This window comes from Cryptomeria japonica, chromosome 6 (genome assembly GCF_030272615.1).
Source record: "Cryptomeria japonica chromosome 6, Sugi_1.0, whole genome shotgun sequence".
In the NCBI taxonomy this organism is placed as follows: domain Eukaryota; kingdom Viridiplantae; phylum Streptophyta; class Pinopsida; order Cupressales; family Cupressaceae; genus Cryptomeria; species Cryptomeria japonica.
Genome location: NC_081410.1, coordinates 71,525,826 through 71,546,658, shown reverse-complemented (window position 1 = coordinate 71,546,658; position 20,833 = coordinate 71,525,826). Strand labels below are relative to the sequence as shown.

The 20,833-nt window shown below is 34.5% G+C and overlaps 1 protein-coding gene across 1 annotated transcript; it reads left to right on the top strand.

Moving 5' to 3' along the window:
* The first annotated feature begins 233 nt into the window (after positions 1 to 233).
* LOC131064200 (ammonium transporter 3 member 1) lies at positions 234 to 3,810 on the top strand. The gene is made up of 5 exons (XM_057998256.2): positions 234 to 407; positions 534 to 635; positions 1,792 to 2,469; positions 2,580 to 2,865; positions 3,146 to 3,810. The coding sequence occupies exons 3-5, from the start codon at positions 1,825 to 1,827 to the stop codon at positions 3,667 to 3,669; spliced, it is 1,455 nt and encodes a 484-aa protein (XP_057854239.1). The 5' UTR covers positions 234 to 407; positions 534 to 635; positions 1,792 to 1,824; the 3' UTR covers positions 3,670 to 3,810.
* Positions 3,811 to 20,833: the final 17,023 nt, after the last annotated feature.

Sequence of the window (20,833 nt, the reverse complement as noted above, 5' to 3'; positions counted from 1 at the left end):
GTGCAGGAATCATTACCTAGTTTTAAGACAACATCTACCTAAAATTTAAAATGTACTGTATCTATTTTTTAATTAATTGAAAATAAAAACAATTGTATCCTGATTTTTCCTAAAGTTTAAATTAATTAAATAATACAGTCAAGCGTACATTTGAACCAATTTTGAGGCATTACGGAATCTTAATTTCTAAACCAAACACGTATTTGATTGCTCACTTTTCCAGAGTTGACGAAGCTCAAATATAGGCGAACTTTTATTTTCATGGCGGCTACTTTGGAAGGAGTAATAGCGAAAACATACAAAACTAAAACAACAGCCAATGAAAGAAGCCCTCACAACTGGAAAAGGCTTGACTTTCGCATATATTGACCGTAAATTGATATATTTCAGACCACAATTTATAACTGGTTCTGTTTCTTCTCTTCCCGATTAGCATCTTTGACATTTCAGAGTAATTTGCTGTCGGCTGCATTTCTTGTTTTATAAGTTTACCCATTGTTTCATCTTTCGTAAATTTCTCTGTGAATTTGCAGCAGCTAAGCCACAAGACATTTCCTATATCTATGGCCAAAATTTGCTCATAAAGTACAGGGGAACTACTTCCTGCGTGGATCATTGGCGTTAGCTTTTGGCTGGTGGGTTTGCTACAGACTTTTTCTTTCTTGAGCTCAGAGTTAGTGGTTTGCAAGTTTTAACACAGGAGATTGGGTCATGTATTCTGGGAATTCACAAGGGTCACCTCTGAGATGGGGCTATGTTGTAATTTGCTTCAAATTCTGTATGGGTGTTTGTGCAATTTTAAGGATGAGTGTAGTTTCTGTGAGTTTTTATATCAACATTTCAAATCATATTCTATGATCTATCATAAGAGAGCGAAAGAAGAAAAATGAATGGTGAAGAATGAAAAGAGAAAAATGAATCATGGAAAGGAGAAAAATGAATTCAGAAACTACAATCTATGTAGAAATTTAATGTCGCTGAACGTTAAGGATTTTTAAGTTTAATAGGTTTTCTTGGCTTCTTGGGTCATGCTTTTGCAGTGATTGCTTGAATTATTTTGATTTGATTACTTTTTTCTAATAGCCAGCATAGAATTTTGAAATTTTGTGATATTCTGTGTTGATTTCTGCTTTTGGCGGTTGTTAGCATGGGTAATGGTAGTTGTACTCTCGTGATTTTGGGGATGGGCTTTTTATGGCCATGTTTTTAGTGATCCCTAATGCTTGTCTGAGTTTCTGGGATTCAGTTTTGGGGACCCTGAAAAAATTAGGAATTTTGAGGACAGTAGAGGGACCACATTTTAAATAAATTAAACAGTAGGTAATCAAATTTAAGAAAATAAATGTTTTGTGCTGAACTTGTAATATTAATAGTTTCCTTTTAGATTTTAAAGGGTTTTTTAATTTTTATTTTTGTTTTAAAAGGTTGTACCCTCTTTATTTTGTGTATCCAATAAAATGGCTTGTTCAGTTTTGAAAAGGCGATGTCACCTCCAAAAACCCAAATTCTAAGACATCTGTACATCATTGGGACCCTTTTTGTGATTACAAGGGGTAAAATTCTGTAATGGGTAATTTGAGTATTGTATTTTGGGAATTATATTGTGTTATGGTTGTAATTCTGTAATATCAAATATGTAATTCTGATTGAACTTTTTGCTGTTTTCTTGGAATGATGGTAAAGATTCCTTTGAGGTGTTCAGCAGAAAATCATGTTTCATGAAGATAAATATCATACATCATGCCTTTGTGACTTGCTAATATGCCATAAACTGTGGTGGGTTTTTAACAGGATTTGAATTGAACATTTTAATTTGTAGCAGCCATGGCGACCACAGTTCCACTTGCCTACCAGAATGGCACAGGAGTACCAGAATGGCTTAACAAAGGAGACAATGCATGGCAAATGGTAGCTGCAACTGTTGTTGGACTGCAAAGCATGCCGGGCCTTGTTATCCTCTATGGAAGCATTGTGAAGAAGAAATGGGCTGTTAATTCTGCATTTATGGCTCTCTATGCATTTGCAGCTGTTTTGATCTGTTGGGTGACTTGGGCCTACAAAATGTCATTTGGTGATCAACTCCTTCCATTCTGGGGAAAGGCAGGACCTGCACTTGGCCAGAAGTTTCTCATCAAACATGCCATTGTCCCTGAAACAGTGCATAATTTCAATAATGGGACAGTGGAGACTTCAGCTGCTGAACCCCTTTATCCTATGGCTACCCTTGTGTTTTTCCAGTTTGTCTTTGCAGCAATAACACCAATCCTTTTGGCCGGTGCTTTACTTGGAAGAATGAATATCAAAGCATGGATGGCTTTTGTGCCACTCTGGCTCACTTTTTCATATACTGTTGGAGCTTTTAGTTTATGGGGAGGAGGATTCCTTTTCCAGTGGGGGGTCATTGATTTTGCAGGTGGTTATGTCATCCATCTATCTTCAGGAGTTGCAGGTTTTACTGCAGCTTATTGGGTATGCACAATTCTTTGTTCCTTGTTGACCACTATCTCTTACATTACCTATTGACTCTAAGATTCATGTATACTGACTGTTTTTATTCATTGAATGTTTGGAGAGAACAGGTAGGACCTAGGCTACAGAAGGACCGTGAAAGATTTCCCCCAAACAACGTTCTGCTTATGCTGACTGGAGCTGGTTTCTTGTGGTTGGGTTGGTGTGGGTTTAATGGAGGTGCCCCTTATGCTGCCAATCTCGTTTCATCCATGGCTGTTCTCAATACCAACATATGTGCAGCTACCAGTCTTCTTGTATGGACTTGTTTGGATGTTATATTCTTTAAGAAACCCTCAGTCATTGGAGCTGTCCAGGGAATGATAACTGGACTAGTCTGTATCACCCCAGGCGCTGGTAATTCAAATCCCCTTATTAGCCCTGTTTTGATTTATGTGAATAAATGAACACCTATTTCTCTCTTAAGTCAAGAGTCTCTATTTGTTTAGTATGACAAATGATGTATCTGAGGTTCAAACTGATTGTATATGCATTAGAGACTAGCTTAATCAACCATAGGGCATATAGTCTATCTTCCTTTCTCTGTTGAGGATGTTCTCGTCTTAGGGTAAAGTAAAGGGTTTCAAAATTTGAGTGAAACCCATTTCATAAAATGTTTTCTTCTCCTGTTCTGTAGGTGTTGTCCAAGGATGGGCTGCTATTGTGATGGGAGTGCTCTCTGGTAGCATTCCATGGTTCACCATGATGATAGTTCACAAGAAGTCAGCCTTGCTACAGAAAGTTGATGATACATTGGCTGTACTCCATACTCATGCAGTTGCAGGGTTATTGGGTGGGGCTCTTACAGGGCTTTTTGCAGAGCCTACTCTCTGCGGCCTCTTCCTAGCAGTAACCAATTCCAAGGGAGCTTTTTATGGGGATGGTATGCAATTTGTTAAGCAAATTGTGGCAGCTGCATTTATCATTGGCTGGAACATTGTTGTCACAAGCATAATCATGTTGGTCATCCAGTGTTTCATTCCATTGAGAATGCCAGACGAACATCTTTTGATAGGAGATGATGCTGTTCATGGGGAGGAAGCATATGCTCTGTGGGGTGATGGGGAGAAGTATGACGATACAAAGCATGGCTTTTGTGATGAGACACAACATGATAAACTTGATGGAACTACAGCCCTAGGGCTAACCATAGAGTTGTGATCTCCAATAGGCCTCTTTCTCCTGCAACTATCTTACAAGACTAGAGAATTTCTTTTGTAATTAAAAAACAAAAGATGTATTTTATTTAGTTAATGGTTGATTTTTTACATACGTAAATAAAAAGATGTATTTTATATAGCATATTGAAGAAAAAGGTTTAATTTTTTCATACATAGATTAAAAGATGTATTGTATTTAGTATATTGAAAAAATAGAGTTATTTTTTCCCATACATTCTTAGTGAATAAGTATAAAAGTGTTTAAATTTGGTTAATATGAATTATTAAATTATGAAGGAAAATCATTTTTTCTATATACATAAGTAATAAATCAATTTAGACTAAATTTAAAACAAGATTTATGGGAATGATAAATGAACAATCAACTATTATTTATAAAATTAAATGTGAGGTTATGGTACTTTGTTCTAAGGGTTATGGTATAGTGAAATTCTACTTGCCTTGGCCTAACCAGAAGTATTCTTTGTCTATACTTTGTCTCATACTTAGAACAATCAATCGACTTTGTAGTGGGTTGATCTTCTAGATCAGTCACTTCTATGGGCATGGATTTGTCATGTGACCAATGAATATGGTCTAGGATTCCATACACTTCTACTTTTTTATTCACCAAATTCTTTGAGTCGTGCTAACTATCAAGGACTGGTGGTATTAAGATTTTCTTAAGAGAGGTTATTGAATCACGAGGTTCAAGTTCTCCTGAGTCAACCCACTAAATTGATTGACTCTATGGTCATGGAAAGGGTTGAGGATAACAGTCTTTTGTCATACAAGTATTCTAAAATGATGGTGCAAATTTAAGCTCCTTTTAGCAACCTCAATAAAAGATTCATATAGTGTATGCTCCTTAAATGTAATGTTTTCCCAATTATTGTCATTCCATCAAAGTGGGCCCAAAAATAAAAGGGAATTGACGTAGGTATACAAATTATTCTATTATATTATGCTCCACTTCAAGGTGCATGTGCATCCTTGTAAGGAATAGAATCACAAAGCAATATATCATAAAATGATTGCAACATTAAAACATAAAAATAAAACAGAGGCACAAATATATGTGGTTCACCCAATATGGGCTATGTCCACGAAGAAGCAAGCAGTTTGTCCTTTTATTTATCTAGCAAAATGAAGGGATGCAACTTACAACAAATCCGCTACAACTTCTTCTCTCTATCATGGTCTCCACACATCATACATTACAATGCAATACACAACCATATTACAATGCCTTCATAAAGAGGGTTGTCTTCTAAGGAAAGAAAAGCTAGCATAATTCCTATCGTCATATCCATGACCAAATGGTGAATGGCCCAAAATTACCTTGAAAATGTGCATCTAAATTTGGCTTTGAGGGTGTTGCCCCCAAACCCCTATTATTCTTTTGGGGGCACACCCTCAAAAGGGGATGGGCTCTAGGACCAACAAGATTAGGTTCCATAACCAACAACCTTGTCATGAACTATTACAAGTGTGGTTGTTGTTGCACCAAAAGATCGACCTATTAATGCCCAATACAACCATTAGACTCATAGAATCCACAAGAGGCAATTAAGTCATCTCACAAACTTGAGCGATGCGTTGCACAACACAAGGAGACCAAGGGCACACACCTTGCAACAATCCCTCCCAGCGCAAGCGAGGGGTTTGAACTTGTGACCAAGCTCTGATACCACTTGTTACAAGTGCGGTTGTCATTGCACCAAAAGATTGACCTGTTAATTCTTGATTCAACCACTAGACTTATAGAATCCACATGAGACTGTTAAGCCATGTCACAAACCGGAGTGTTGCGCTGCATAGCACAAGGAGACCAAGGGTACACACCTTGCAACAAGAACATGAGTCTTAAAGTAAATCAACACTCTCAAACATGTGCATAAAAGTAAATATTTAGACATAAAAGGATATTTAGGTCTAAATAAAGCAATGGACCCCACTAGATCTCATCATGAGTGCTCACCCTTCAACATGCATAATTTATTGGAACTTGCAAAATAGAGAAAAGATGTGCAACAAGTAGCTTTTGTCAGACAAATAGAAATGAAAATCATTACAAATGAATTTTGTTGGGAATGATCATGGCAAGGAGGAGAGAGTCGGGTTAGAAAAAATTCACTTTTATAGAACTTGTGGTGTGGTGATGCTTGGCCTTGTGTGGGGATGATATGATAACATAGCATATTGGATGTTGCCATGTCATGTGATAATGATCTACTTAAACACAATGATGAATCTTTGTGTATGCACTTGTAATTGTTTGTAATCTTAACATAGGAGTGAAAATGAGAGAATATGCTTCCTTCAATTGGTTGGTTCCATCAGATACAAGGATTTGAAGAGGATAAAAATAGTACATATAAAATGCAATTTAGTGAGCTATTAAATACATCACATTAATGCAAATTAAATCAATATCATGAATACATAATGTGATAATTAGGTAGGATATCTCAAGTGATAAATGTGAGAAGCACATGCATTAGAGATAAGCATGCTTTTCCCCCACATATGAAAATGAAGATAGTAATGTGGCCCTTGATGGCCAAAAATATCCATGTATATACATAAAACATTACACTTAGTATATGCCTTTAATGTGGTACCTAAGAGAACAAACACACATTGATTAGGTAAGGTGATAAATCCCTAGTGGTAACAAAAGTTGAAATAATGTAGGGAAGATAATGGTCTCCTTAGTGTGACTCTTAGATTATGATAGGCATGCAAGTGACGACATAGTAATATAAGGAGGGCATAATATATGTTTCTCCCCAATGTGATGATATGGCTATTAGAACATAGTTAGGGACCAAGCAAGTGCAACAATATAAGATGTGACTATGAGAGCACAAATTGAAGTGGTTGTCCCCATATGGCTGATATAATGTGATGCACAAATAATTTAATGGGTGTAAGCAATATCATAAGAAATGTTTAGCCTCCCAAATGCTAAATAAAGTAAAGATGGTCATTTGTGGCTAGATAATGTTGTGCTAATGAAATTAGGTAAATGTATGAGTAGATAAGTGTATAGACACAATATGAGAATATTTAATTGTGAAAGCACATGTCAAATTGTTTCCCCCGAACATGGACAAGATGGCATGATAACGCTAAAAAAATATATGGAGCAAGGAAAGATAATGATTAATGAATAACCATTCTTATGTATAGGCAAGATATGTGTTATCAACTTTCATTTCAGTTATAAAATTATTTTTGCAATAAATGCTCATAGTGCATGGTATAATGATGAAAAGTAGTGAAAATTTGGTAGATGTGTAGTCCCAAATAGGTTGAGAGGAATAGATAAGCATCATGATTCAATTGGTTCACCAATGTGTTTCATATATCATAAATATTTTTGGCACATAATCAAGCAAGTAATAAATTCATGACATGTGAAAAAGAGTAAAAAATGTGAATAGTTCATGTCACTATTGATAATGTGTGTTGTCATTAATATGTTGATTTACTCCAAAAATAGATGTAATGTGGCTCATGGTCTCCAAGTTGTAAAATTTTACCTAACTTTCTGTAGAAAGGTGAATAGTAAAATACCACTTTCATTTTTACATGCATAGTTATATATTCTTTCTTTCAAGACCTTAGAGCTATTGTTGTGATTTATCATCATGGTGTAGAGGAATAGTGTTCTCACATTAGTTGATTTTCTTCATGCTAATATTGAGCATGACAAGCTCCTGGATGAGGTAAGTGGGCATTTTCACCTAATTTTTAATTTTATATCAAATTTATTTTTTGATATAGGTGGGCATTTAGTTTGCTAGGAATTGTACATAGGCTCATTCTTAAGGTATGTTATGACTCATGGATCTAGCCTACTAGACATAGGTTCAACCCATAGGTTTTATTTGACATGCATGATTGATTGTCAATGCTCTTTTGTGTTATATTTAGTCATTTTTTATGATTTTTTAAGTAGGTATGAACTAATTACATTATTTTCATTGTGTTTTGTGTGCAAATTAAAATTGATATCCTCAAGAGACCACAAATCATACAGTCAGTAGTAAGAGGACCTTGACCCCCGTAGATGTAGAATGGGCACTCCTAGAGGTAATGGGGGTTTGACACATTGTGATAATTCCTAGAAATTGCATTATGATATTTGAATTCTCATTGCTCTTGTTGAGAGGTGTGACTCAAATACCAAAACATTTTTCTTTCTTACATGAGAGATCATTGTTAGTTTGAAGGATATGTGGTGCATATTGTGTCTTCTAGTTATGGGAGACATGAGTCAAAATCCATCATACCATATAGTAGGATGATCATGGTATTTATTAGCAATGCATGGCATATGTAGGTTAATGTTCAGATGAATTCCCATGCAATGAGATAGTTCTTGGTTACCTATCATAAGGGTGAAAGTGATTTCTCTTGATTGTTGGTATTTTATCTTGTTGCATGAACAGAGCTTAACCATCTCATATGGGTATATAGATTTCTCAAGAGGTTGAAGAACATCAAATATTGTTTTCTTGAGTTTGATGTATGTTGTCCCATTTTTATGATGATTTTTATTATTTTTTTGATGGAACTAACATGAGTACTAGGGGAACCTCTCACTTATAGACCTATCCATATAAGCACTTGTGTATCTCATGCCTCTTAAGTCTTTCGTTGGAAGTAGCAATACATTATTTTTATTTTAGTGAGATGCTAGCAATATAAGTAAATAAAGGGATATTTGTACCCTTAAGGAATGTAAACATATTTTTTTATAGATTGGGGCTAGTATACATCATATAGAATCCAAATTAGTAGTTGTCCCTTGACACAAATAATATATCTTAGTTTGGTAACATTTCATGACCACTACATGGTTTTAGGGTCATCAAATGATAATGATGGGAAGGTTCTAGTTTGTGAGTTTCCATAGACAATTTATAATTTATTAGAATGTACCTCCCATACTCAAATGTTATATAGATGTCATTAATATTAATCATTTAGGAGGGGAGTAGAAATAGGTCACTAGTTGTTGATTAGACCCTTACACATGATGATGAGATAGAACCCCTCATTCAACTAGCAATTAGTAGTGATGTTGAGGTGTCACCTAATCTTCCTACATGGTAGGATAGGGAAGGCTCACCTTCATTCTATATATTGGATCTTCCTAAGGATCCATTGGCCATGCGAGGGGATAGTGCACATGGTACCCTAGATATAACCCTACTTTAATATATCCTAGCTAATAGAGAGTGGTAGGCCTAAGATCTAGATATGATGTTATACTTTAATTGATTAAAATTTATAAACTTCTCATTTTACTATTTATATTTGGATAGGATGTTATACTTTAATTGATTTAAATTTCTAAGTTTCTTATTTTAGTGTTTATTTACATTTGAATGATGACGACTATGATATGTAGGGATCATCATGAACAAGGTGACATTGATTTTATTTAACCATAGACCATTTTACCTGAGGGATCCCAATCATACTAGTAGTAATTGTTTATGATCATACCTAAGAGGTGGAAATTAGTTTCATATAGAGAAAAAATGATATGTTATGGATCACTTATATGAGAGTGAGAAGTATCCCTAGCTATATAGGTGAGAGCAACTAGTGATAGAGATCAACTAGATATTGAGCATACAAGAATCCAACTAAATTTGGACACTATTAGAGCTAAGTGGGATACGTTGCTGGAAAAATTGACTTAGGAGGCCTAGAGGTCATTTATTTCTCTCTCAATAATGTTATGGTGTCATATATGATTTGGGAGGTGTGAATGACAATACAATCCATCCAAGTAGAGGAGGGAAACCTTTGTAGTGTGACTTTGGTTTTATAAGATGGATCAAATTTGTGGTCTAGGGCACATACATACATATACTCATGAAAATAGTTGAAGTAGTGCAAAGAAGGGATTTTTTAAGTGTTATGATTAAAGTGACATTACTCTTTCAAATCCCATATACTTCATGTGTATCCAATACTCGGAAATGAGTACATGGATTCCTAGGGGGGTGATTGGTAAAAAATTAATCAATTATTTTCTCTTGGTTGACTTGCATATTGATTGAAGTGACATTATATAAGGGAGGTTTCTTATGGCCATGCAAATTATGAAGTGTGATGAATGCATTTATCCCAATTTCTCACTCCTATGTGATAAGAGAGAGAGTGAAGCATCTTTGTTGTGATACACGGGTCTTAAATGAGGTTTAGTCTTGAAAATGGAGCTCTAATTTTGAGCATGTGTGCTATCTGAGCTATTGGTAAAATATGTTGCAATTATGGTTTTCTATTCTTGAGAGCATTATGAATTTCATCATAGGGGCATCATATTTTTTTCATACCATAGAATTTGATGGTTTGGTTTTGGGAACACATTCATGGTTTTCCCCCTCTAGTTCTTTATAAATTGGATGTATTAGATGGTTGTATTATGGATATTTTGTAGGTGAATAGTACTATGTTTTTTGTACTATCTTTTTTGACTGCTATTATATTGAAGGGATAAGTTAGATGTATTAATGCAAAACTTCTATTAGATTAATAAAAACTTGTCCTCTCTTTGATTGGGGGAGCAAAAGGGTTTCTCTGTGTGCTTCAACATTATGATTTCTATTTTATGTTCTTGCTAATTTTATTGTTTTTATTACTTATTATATATCTATTCATGGTATTTAAATATTAACCACAAGATACCTTAATCAGTAAATTATATTTGTTCACTATTTATTGAGATTTCATTTGTTTTAGTTTACCCAAATTTATTAACATTTTATTTTTAGCTACAATTGGAACTCTTGACTTAATGGTTTTGTACATCTATGTGTGTTTGAATCTATATCATAGGCTTCTCATTCAAAAAATAAGAAATTAAATGACTTGTATGTGCTTTTGGATTTGATTTGATGGAGATTTTGTAAAGTTGGAAAAGAAGGCATAGGGGATCATTTAGTTATGTATTAAAAATTATATTATCTTGAATGTCTAAAAGGAGGCTACCACTCATAATTAATGGAAGAGAGTAGGTGATATTTATCAAACAAGGGCTTTGGTAAACAAAATTTATTTTTAAAAAAATTCTTTTCTTTGAACATGAAGGGTGAAGACTATATTATTATTATTTTGCTTGACAATAATATGATTTTATTAATATTCAAAAAGACATACAAAGTATAAAGTCCAGATTTCATTAGACCAAAACAACTAAAAATATCAAAGGGATATATCCCCATCCGATCCAACTAACCCGTAAATGACATGTTTTACATCACAGACTATAGAATTCATGTCAAAATCAAATGCTTGACCAAACAATATAATGAACAAAACATAATTACTAAAAATAACCGGCAAAGACACCATCGACAAAAATCACTAGAAGTCAAAAACAACTACATACTCCAAACAACCTTAACACTTCTGCGAGGAACTCGCTTCGCCACCCAACCCAGTACACGCTCTCGGCTTCCTCGGACGTAAAACCCTCCTCCTTGTACCCTCTGCCTCGACTTTAGCTCTTTCAATTATTGCATCCAGTTCTTTAATTTGCACAATGGAATTCACATTGTCCTCGCATCCATCTCACGAATGGGATTATTGTTGCCTTAATCCCCTGCCCTTCTTTCTCCACACCTTCACCGATATTGAATCCCTCTCCTAGTACCACCCATTCCAGAAAGGTCTCCATTTCACCCAAGTACTCATTTGGAACTAGAGCCTCCATTACCCATCTCACTATTCCAGTGTCTTCACCAACCTCCAGACCCCACGCCATTATCAAAGACTAAACATCCATCCTTGTCTTCTATCGATGCTTTATCCTATAAAATCCTTACCCACTATGAGGTAAATGCATGGTGCAAGATGTTCATCCCAAAAACTGAAAAAACTCAAAGTGTACCAAACAAATGTTCGGACCCAGAGGCAACTGAGAGGGGGGGCTGAATCACTTGTCTATTAATTTCAACCCAAATATAACTTAGTCAAACTTGATGCATAATACCAGTAAACAAAACTTAATGCCGGTTGACAATTTAACAGTTAATAACAATACCGGTGAAGTTCAATGCATGAAACAGAAAGAGAAATATCGTCCACAACACATAACATAGATATTTGTACGTGGAAACCCTGTAAGGGGAAAACCCACGGTGGGAAACCTTACCCACAATCAGATGATACTACTATATATAGTATGTGTGTACAAATGGAGTCTACACATGCAGAAAGGCCAACTGCCTAGAGCTCACTGCTCAAACACAAAATGAGAGTCACACTAACTACAGTTGGATGGTTAAATCCAATGATAATGTACTGCTCAAAATAGCATCTTCATATGCTAGATTCAGTACTGGTTAAGCTCTGATTGTCTTCTTCAAACTTTCCTTGAATCTTCAAATGATGTATGCGTGAGTAGCTTTTCTTATATTCGCATATATCAAATATCACATCCTTATAATACCTTATGTCCTTTCTCTACCACGTAATCTAACAAATGAGATCTTACATATATACCAAAACCTAAGACCAAATCTGTAGGTCGGCTCACTAAGAATATTACAATAAAATCAATTACAAATGAATCAATATGTGATGCATCATGTCGGCTCAATGCATTTACAATAATAACCAATCAATAAATCATCTCCATAACGTGTTGTGCTGATCTGGAATAGATAACCCTTGTTGATCCATAACCTAGACCAATTTGTCAGTAACAACAAATATGAAAACATGATTAGACCAATAACCAAATCTCCAAAACCAAGTGTCCAAACCATGTCTTCGACATAACCAAGTAACCTTCAGATGATAACAGATCATCCTCAGTGCCGGTGAACAATATAACCTGTCGGTGAACCAGATACCGGTGACTGTGCATAAGTCACTAAACATGCCGGTGAACATAACCAAAGATCTCCAGAAAGATAAGTGTTGACATCAATGACAAAACCAATGCAACACATCCATAATACCAACAATCTCCCCCTTTGGCATTGATGGCAACACAAGATGGAAAAACCATCTAAATGCCAAAAACCAAAAACCAACAATCTCCCAAAGAGATCAATTACCAGAAATCAAAATACAGAATATCTCTCCCCCAATGAGTAATCTCTCCCCAAAAGATAATGTGTTTTTCCATGGATATCTCTCGCCCTTTGACATCAAATGCCAAAGCAATACAAATACCAGATACAACCAGTTCATAGAACTAATTATAAATACCAACTTATCCAACTACTCCCCTTGAGAAGTAGCCCTCCTCCATCAAAGCCGGAAAAAGGTTTCTCTGTTAATTTGTGTCGGTCTAATGACAATCTCCAACTGTCTAAGTCTCTACCGGTGAGGGTATTACCCCAAGCTGCTCTCTGAGATATTCAAAAGTTTCCTTAGGCAAAGGCTTAGTAAAAATGTCTGCAATCTTCTCTTTAGTATTCACATAAACCAATTTCACTTCTTTTGCTTCAACATTCTCTTTTAGAAAATTGAATTTGATAGAAACATGTTTAGTTTTAGAGTGAAATACATGATTCTTAGATATATCAATTGATGCCATATTATCACAGTAAATAATTATAGGCTCTTTGCATTTTACCTTTATGTCCTTCAACATTCGTTTAATCCATAATACCTGAGTACAATTAGTTGTTGCTGCAACATATTTTGATTCTGCTGTTGATAATGATGTGCAACTTTGTTTCTTGCTCAACCATGAAATCAATCCACTACCAAGAAAGAATGCTCTGTCGATGGTGCTCTTTTTGTCATCTACATCTCCTACCCAATTTGCATCGGTGTATGCACATAAATCAAAATTTTCAGCTTTAGGATACCATAAACCAAAATTTGTTGTGCCTTGTAGATACCGAAAAATCCTTTTTACTACTGATTCATGATTTTCCTTAGGATTACTTTGAAATCTTGAAACAATACATACTGCATTCATAATATCAGGTCTTGTTTGTGTTAAATACAGTAAACCTCCAATCATAGATTTATATCTTGTCGGATTAAGAGGGGTTGAATCATCCTTCAATGATAGTTTATCAGTTGTAGTCATCGGAGTACTTACCAGTTTAGAGTTTTCCATACCAAATTTCTTCAGTAGTTCCTTCAAGTACTTTGATTGACATATGAATATACCTTTATCAGTCTGTGAAATTTGCAATCCTAAAAAGAATTTTATCTCCCCAATCATAGACATCTCAAATTCTTCCTGCATCTTATTAGAAAAGTCTTTACACAATCCATCTTCTCCTCCAAAAATAATATCATCAACAAAAAATTCAATAACCAAGATGTCATCATTAGTCACTTTGAAATATAAGTTGTTGTCAGCATTACCTTTAGTGTAACCACTCTTCAAAAGATATTTGTCCAATCTAGCATACCAAGCTCTAGGAGCTTGCTTCAATCCATATAAAGCTTTCCTTAACCTACAAACCATATCTTTGTCATTTGTCAAAGAAAATCCATCAGGTTGTTCAATGTAAACTTCCTCTTCAAGATCACCATTCAGAAATGCACATTTAACATCCATTTGATATACTTTATAGTTCTTGTGTGTTGCAAATGCTAGAAATAGTCTGACTGCCTCAATTCTAGCTACCGGTGCAAAGGTTTCATTGTAATCAATTCCCTCTTTTTGTGAATATCCCTTACACACTAATCTTGCTTTGTTTTTTATTACCTCACCATCTTCATTGAGTTTATTTCTGAATACCCATTTAGTTCCAATTACATTTTTGTTTTTAGGTCGGGGAACCAATGTCCATGTGTTATTCTTTTCAATTTGTTCCAATTCATCTTCCATAGCCTTAATCCAATGTTTATCTTCACATGCCTCAAAAATAGTTGCTGGTTCAATTTGAGAAATTAAGCATACCTCATCATTTGCGAGTCTTCCTCTTGTCATAACTCCTTGATACTTATTCCCAATTATCTGACTTTCAGAGTGATTCAATCTTACATACCTAGGTGTATTCACTTGTTGTTGTTCTTCTGACACTGTGGAATTCTCAGATGATGCCAGTGTGACTAGATCAACATTTTGTACTAGTACACTTTGTATAGGTTCATTTTTTATTATCTCAATTGCCAGTTCAGAGTCCATAGACCTTGAATCTCTTCTAAAGTGTTCATCAATCTTCACATTTGCCCTCTCAATGATTTTATGAAATCTTTTATTAAAACATCTATATGCCTTGCTCTTAGATGAATAACCAAGAAATATTCCTTCATCACTTCTAGGATCAAATTTACCAATATAATCATCTCTCCTAATATAACATTTGCTTCCAAATATTCTGAAATATTTAAGAGTAGGAGTATTACCAAACCATAGTTCATGAGGGGTCTTACCGGTTTCACCTTTGATGTGAACTCTATTGAAAGTGTAAACCATTGTATTCACTACTTCTCTCCAATACACATGAGGTAGGTTTGCTTCTGATATCATGCTTCTAGTTGCATCCAGAATAGTTATGTTCTTCCTTTCCACAACTCCATTCTGCTGGGGTGTCTGAGGTGCTGATAACTATCTTTTGATTCCATTCACTTCACATAATGTATTAAATTCCTTAGATGTGAATTCACCTCCTTGATATGGTCTTAAACATTTGATTTTCTTACCCGTTTCATTCTCTACCATTACCTTGAATAGTTTAAATTTCCCAAAAGCTTCTGATTTATCCTTGAGAAAAGTAACCCAACACATTCTAGAATAATCATCAATGATTAGCATAAAATATCTATCTCCTTGTAGACTTCTAGTTCTTGTCAGACCACATAAATCAGTATGAATTAAATCAAGAACATTATTGGATTTCTCTGGAATACTCTTAAAAGTTGTTCTAACTTGCTTTCCAAATTGACATTCCTTACATACCGGATTGTGAGGTTTTACAATCTTACGTAAATCCCTTACTGTCTTAGTTGTACTTATCTTTACAATGCAATCAAAATTCACATGACAAAGTCTCTTATGCCATAACCAACTTTCATCAATATGTGCAATCAAGCATGTATTCTCATTGTTATTCAAATGAAAGATATTACCTCTAGTCTGATTACCGGTTGCAATTTCCAAACTAGTTCTATTCATGATTTTGCATTTACCATTCTTGAATTGTAACTAAATGACCAACACTCAAAAGATTATGCTTTAAACCTTCAACATAATAAACATTGTCAGTATTGTGATTACCATCAAAAGATATAGTGCCTTTTCCTCTGATCAAACAAGCTTTATCATCCCCAAATATTACTAGACCTCCATTGTATTCGTGAAAACTTAAGAATTTACTTTTATCACTAGTCATATGATGTGAACATCCAGAATCAATGATCCATTCATCATTCTCTTCAATTTTAGCTGCCAGGGCCTACTCTATCGGTTGTACAGTAGGTGCTGGTTGATCTTCTATTATTGCAACAAAAGCCCATCCATTGTCTATCGGTTCCTTATCAGAATCATCAGTAACTCCTTCATCAGCATAGTAACATGACTTGTCTCTATTCTTCTTAAATCTGTATCTCTGATATTCAGGGTTAGGCTTGTATGTTCTTTTAGCTTCTTCTCTTAACCTTGCATGTCTATCAGGACACCTAGATGCCATATGACCAATTTTATTGCAGTTAAAACATTTAAATGGTGCTTTACCTTCATACTTGCTTCCAACTGGACCTTTATGCATTTTCCTTGCGAATAGTGCTTCATGTTCTTCCAGTTCTTCATTTTCCTTTCTGATGTCTTCAAGTTCTCTTGCATAAAGTTCTTTCCAATCAGATTTCTCAGATGATGATGCTGCAAATGATGATGATGCTTTGAAAGCTAAATCTGTCTTAATTGTAGCAACATGACCAAATTCCTCAAGTTCAAAAGCTAAAAGTTTTCCAACCAATGTATCTCTAGATACCGATGTATTAGGCATTGTTCTCAATTCATTAATAGCAGTTACTTTCATTTTGTATGTCGGTGGAAATGCTCTTAAAACTTTAGAAACAATCTCATCTTCACTTAAGGATCCTCCACAACATTGTATACCCAAAACAATTTCATTAACTCTTTCCATAAAAGTAGAAATTCTTTCATCTTCTTCCATTTTTAGATTTTCATACCTGACCTGGAAGCATTCCAGTTTTGCAATTTTGACAGTGGTATCACCTTCATTCAATGTCTCCAATTTATCCCAAATAGCTTTAGCAGTAGATCGGTCTGATAATCCCATGATTTGTTGATCTGACAATGCGCTCAAAAGTGCTTCTCTTGCTTTGCAATCATTCTCCTGATCTTTAGCCAAGTTTGGTGGATTAGGTTGACTCTGTGTAGGACCAACATAGCCATTCTTTGAAATATCCCATATGTCTCTTCCAATACAATTCAGATGAGTCTCCATTCTGATCTTCCATATACCATAGTTAGTTCCATCAAATTTTGGACTGTCCTTCCGGAAATAGTTGGTTGCCATAGAATATCCTCAAATTGTTAAACTTTTGCAAAAAGAGGACTTGGCTTTGATACCAATTGTTAGGACCCAGAGGCAACTGAGAGGGGGGGCGGGGGTGAATCAGTTATCTATTAATTTCAACCCAAATATAACTTAATCAAACTTGATGCATAATACCAGTAAACTAAACTTAATGTCGGTTGACAGTTTAACAGTTAATAACAATACCGATGAAGTTTAATGCATGAAACAGAAAGAGAAATATCATCTACAACACATAACACAGATATTTGTACGTGGAAACCCTGTAAGGGGAAAAACCATGGTGGGAAACCTTACCCACAATCAGATGATACTACTACATATAGTATGTGTGTACAAATGGGGTTTGCACATGTAGAAAGGCCAACTGCCTGGAGCTCACTACTCGAACACAAAATGAGAGTCACACTGACTACAATTGGATGGTTAAATCCAATGATAATGTATTGCTCAAAATAGCATCTTCATATGTTGGATTCAGTACCGGTTAAGCTCTGATTGTCTTCTTCAAACCTTCCTTGAATCTTCAAATGATGTGTGTGCTAGTAGCTCTGCTTATATTCACATATACCAAATATCACAACCTTATAATACCTTATGTCCTTCCTCTACCACATAATCTCACAAATGAGATCTTACATATATGCCAAAACCTAAGACCAAATATGTAGGTCGACTCACTAAGAATATTACAATAAAATCAATTACAAATGAATCAATATATGATGCATCATGTCGGCTCAATGCATTTACAATAATAACCAATAATAAATAATCCCCATAACGTGTCGTGCTGATCTGGAATAGATAACACTTGCCGGTCCATAACCTAGACCAATTTGTCGGTAACAACAAATATGCAAACTCAATTAGACCAATAACCAAATCTCCAAAACTAAGTGTCCAAACCATGTCTTCAACACAACCAAGTAACCTTCAGATGATAACAAATCATCCTCAGTGTCAGTGAACAATATAACCTGTCGGTGAACCAGATACCAGCGACTATGCATAAGTCACTGAACATGCCGATGAACATAACCAAAGATCTCCAGAAAGATAAGTGCTGATAAGTGTTGACATCAATGACAAAACCAATGCAACACATCCATAATACCAACAACAGATACTACTCAATCTTTGATAGTTTCTAAAAAATTAAAACTTCTTAATGCTAATATGTCGAAGGTCCTCGAATCTTATTTCACCTATCTCAATAAAGGTTAATGCCCATTTAGAAAGAATGTTCACCTCCACATTTCCCGACCTTCTGACATGACTTACTTTGAAGTTTTCAAAGTTATTTAACTCTTACACAATACTGAGAATTGAATTTTGTAGATGTCATACCTCAATTGTTCCCTTCATTATTGCCTAAATGATTATCAGAGAATCCCCCTCCAAATGCAACCTTCTAACACCTATCTTCCTAAGAAATCTTACTGCAATCAATGCAGCTAAAGCTTCAACAACATTATTAGTTCCTGGGTCAAGTTTTTAAGCTCCCAAAGCCACCACATCCCCTTTCCAATCTCAGGCAATGAATCTCGCACTAGATGGTCCAAGATTACCTTTAGATGCACCATCAAAGTTAATCTTCCACCACCCCTCCGAAGGTCACTTCCAAATCTCCTTAGATTGAAAAGAAGAGCTAGATTGAACCCAACCACGCCCATTAATGAGTCAGTGAAGAGTATATTATTGATCATTTAGATGCTTTTAACTTGATTTGTGAGTCAACTAGGTTTTATTTATGTTAAGATAGATGAAGAGTATGTATAAATTGTTTCTTTGTTCTTTGCTTGAATTTGGGAAAAATCTAATCATGTTTTTAGTGGTTCTATGATAGATTTGACCCTATTTCTACCTTACATAGAGATGAGACAAGGAGAAAATACATGGATGAAGGCTCAAAAGTTATACTACTTGGTCATGGCAAGGCCAAGGACAAAGGTAGGTCTAAAGGGGAATAAAAGATTTAAAAATATTTCCAATGATAAATGACAATCCAAAACCTTGAAGAGCAAAGTGAATTGTTGGAATTATGCGAAGTAGGGACATGCAAAGAATAAATGTAAAAATAAGAAGAAATTTCCAATAATTCATCCAACAAAAAATCATTTGATAATAGTGATAATGATGCTTTATTTATTTCAACTAATGTTTTAAGTGATAATTGTGAGCCCCCATAAGCAGATGTTTTCATCTTTATAAGATTATGATATAGGAAATGTTTTCCTTCGTGAAAATAGTTCACATCAAATTGTTGATGAAAGAGTACTTAATATTGTTTACTTTATGAATTAAATTACTTGTATATGCCATGTCTATATACTATATACTATATTTTTATACTATTTATTTTATATAACGATTTTTAAACTATTTGTACAAGCCATATTTGTACTCTCTTCAATATAAATGATAATATTGCAATTAATAATTTTTATACTATTTATTTTATATAATTTATTAAGTACATTGAATTTTTTTAGGGTCTTGCCAAAAGCAACTAAGGGGATTGAATGCATTTGAAACCTCTATAGGAAATTGAAACCATTTGATAGTCATGTACCAGCAAACCCGTTTCAAATTTTATATCAATACCAAAAAAATCATGGAAGGTCTTAAATATGTGTTAGTTATGTTTTGATTTTTATACATATTTTTTTTTAATGAGAATAGATATCTTAAATATATATATTTAAAAGTTGAAGTCTCTATATTATAAATCTTGCCATTTTTTAGTAAGATGCATTTCATATATTATATGTTTCATTATTTGAGCTATTATAAATTTATATACTAAAATTTGTTTGGGAAAATATTTTTCTTTACAATATTTATATGGATAGTATTTATTGATATCTGTCTAAACTAAGGTAAGTTATAGAGAATAAAAGATATATGATATATTTTAACTTTCAATTGAGAGAGATTTTATTTTTCAATAAAATGCAATAAAATTATGTTTGTTTTTTAAGAATGATTTAACTTTTATTTAAAGGTTTTTTAAACTTTCTATATAAATATCATTTTTATAGTTATTTAATAGGTAAGTAGATAGATAAGAAAACACACATGAACTATTTATTTTAATATTTACATAACAACTATTGTAGATAGACATTGTATTGGATAATGCATAGCTCATCTGCAAATATCAGCAACAATTAAACCATTTCACGAATTCCTGTAGTGGTCATGAGCGCTCAGAGCTTTTAGTCTGTACAAATCACTGCTCAGACCCCCCTCTGTGTACCGCCCATCAGCATGAGGTAGTTTTGTCTTCTAATCCTGTACAATCATGTAATGATCCCTCTAAACCTCAGGATGCCTTAAATTTTGAACCATCCTACGTTCCGTGGATTAATCAGTTGATCCATTTTTTTATCATGTATAGCTGGATTCTTTATAGCTATAAATCTGCCTCCACGCCCACACCGGTTCTCCAATTATGTGACAAAACATCTGATGATAGAGAAACTATAGTTCGGGACCTAATGTTCAATGAATCCCCGATTGATATCCAGAATTTGATGCAGAATTTATCAGTCTCAGGGATAGCTGTCTCAAATAAGGAGGGTCATATCCAGGAAGTAGCAGACGATATCTTGTCCACTTTAGCTGCCACTATGATTGAGGAAATTGCAG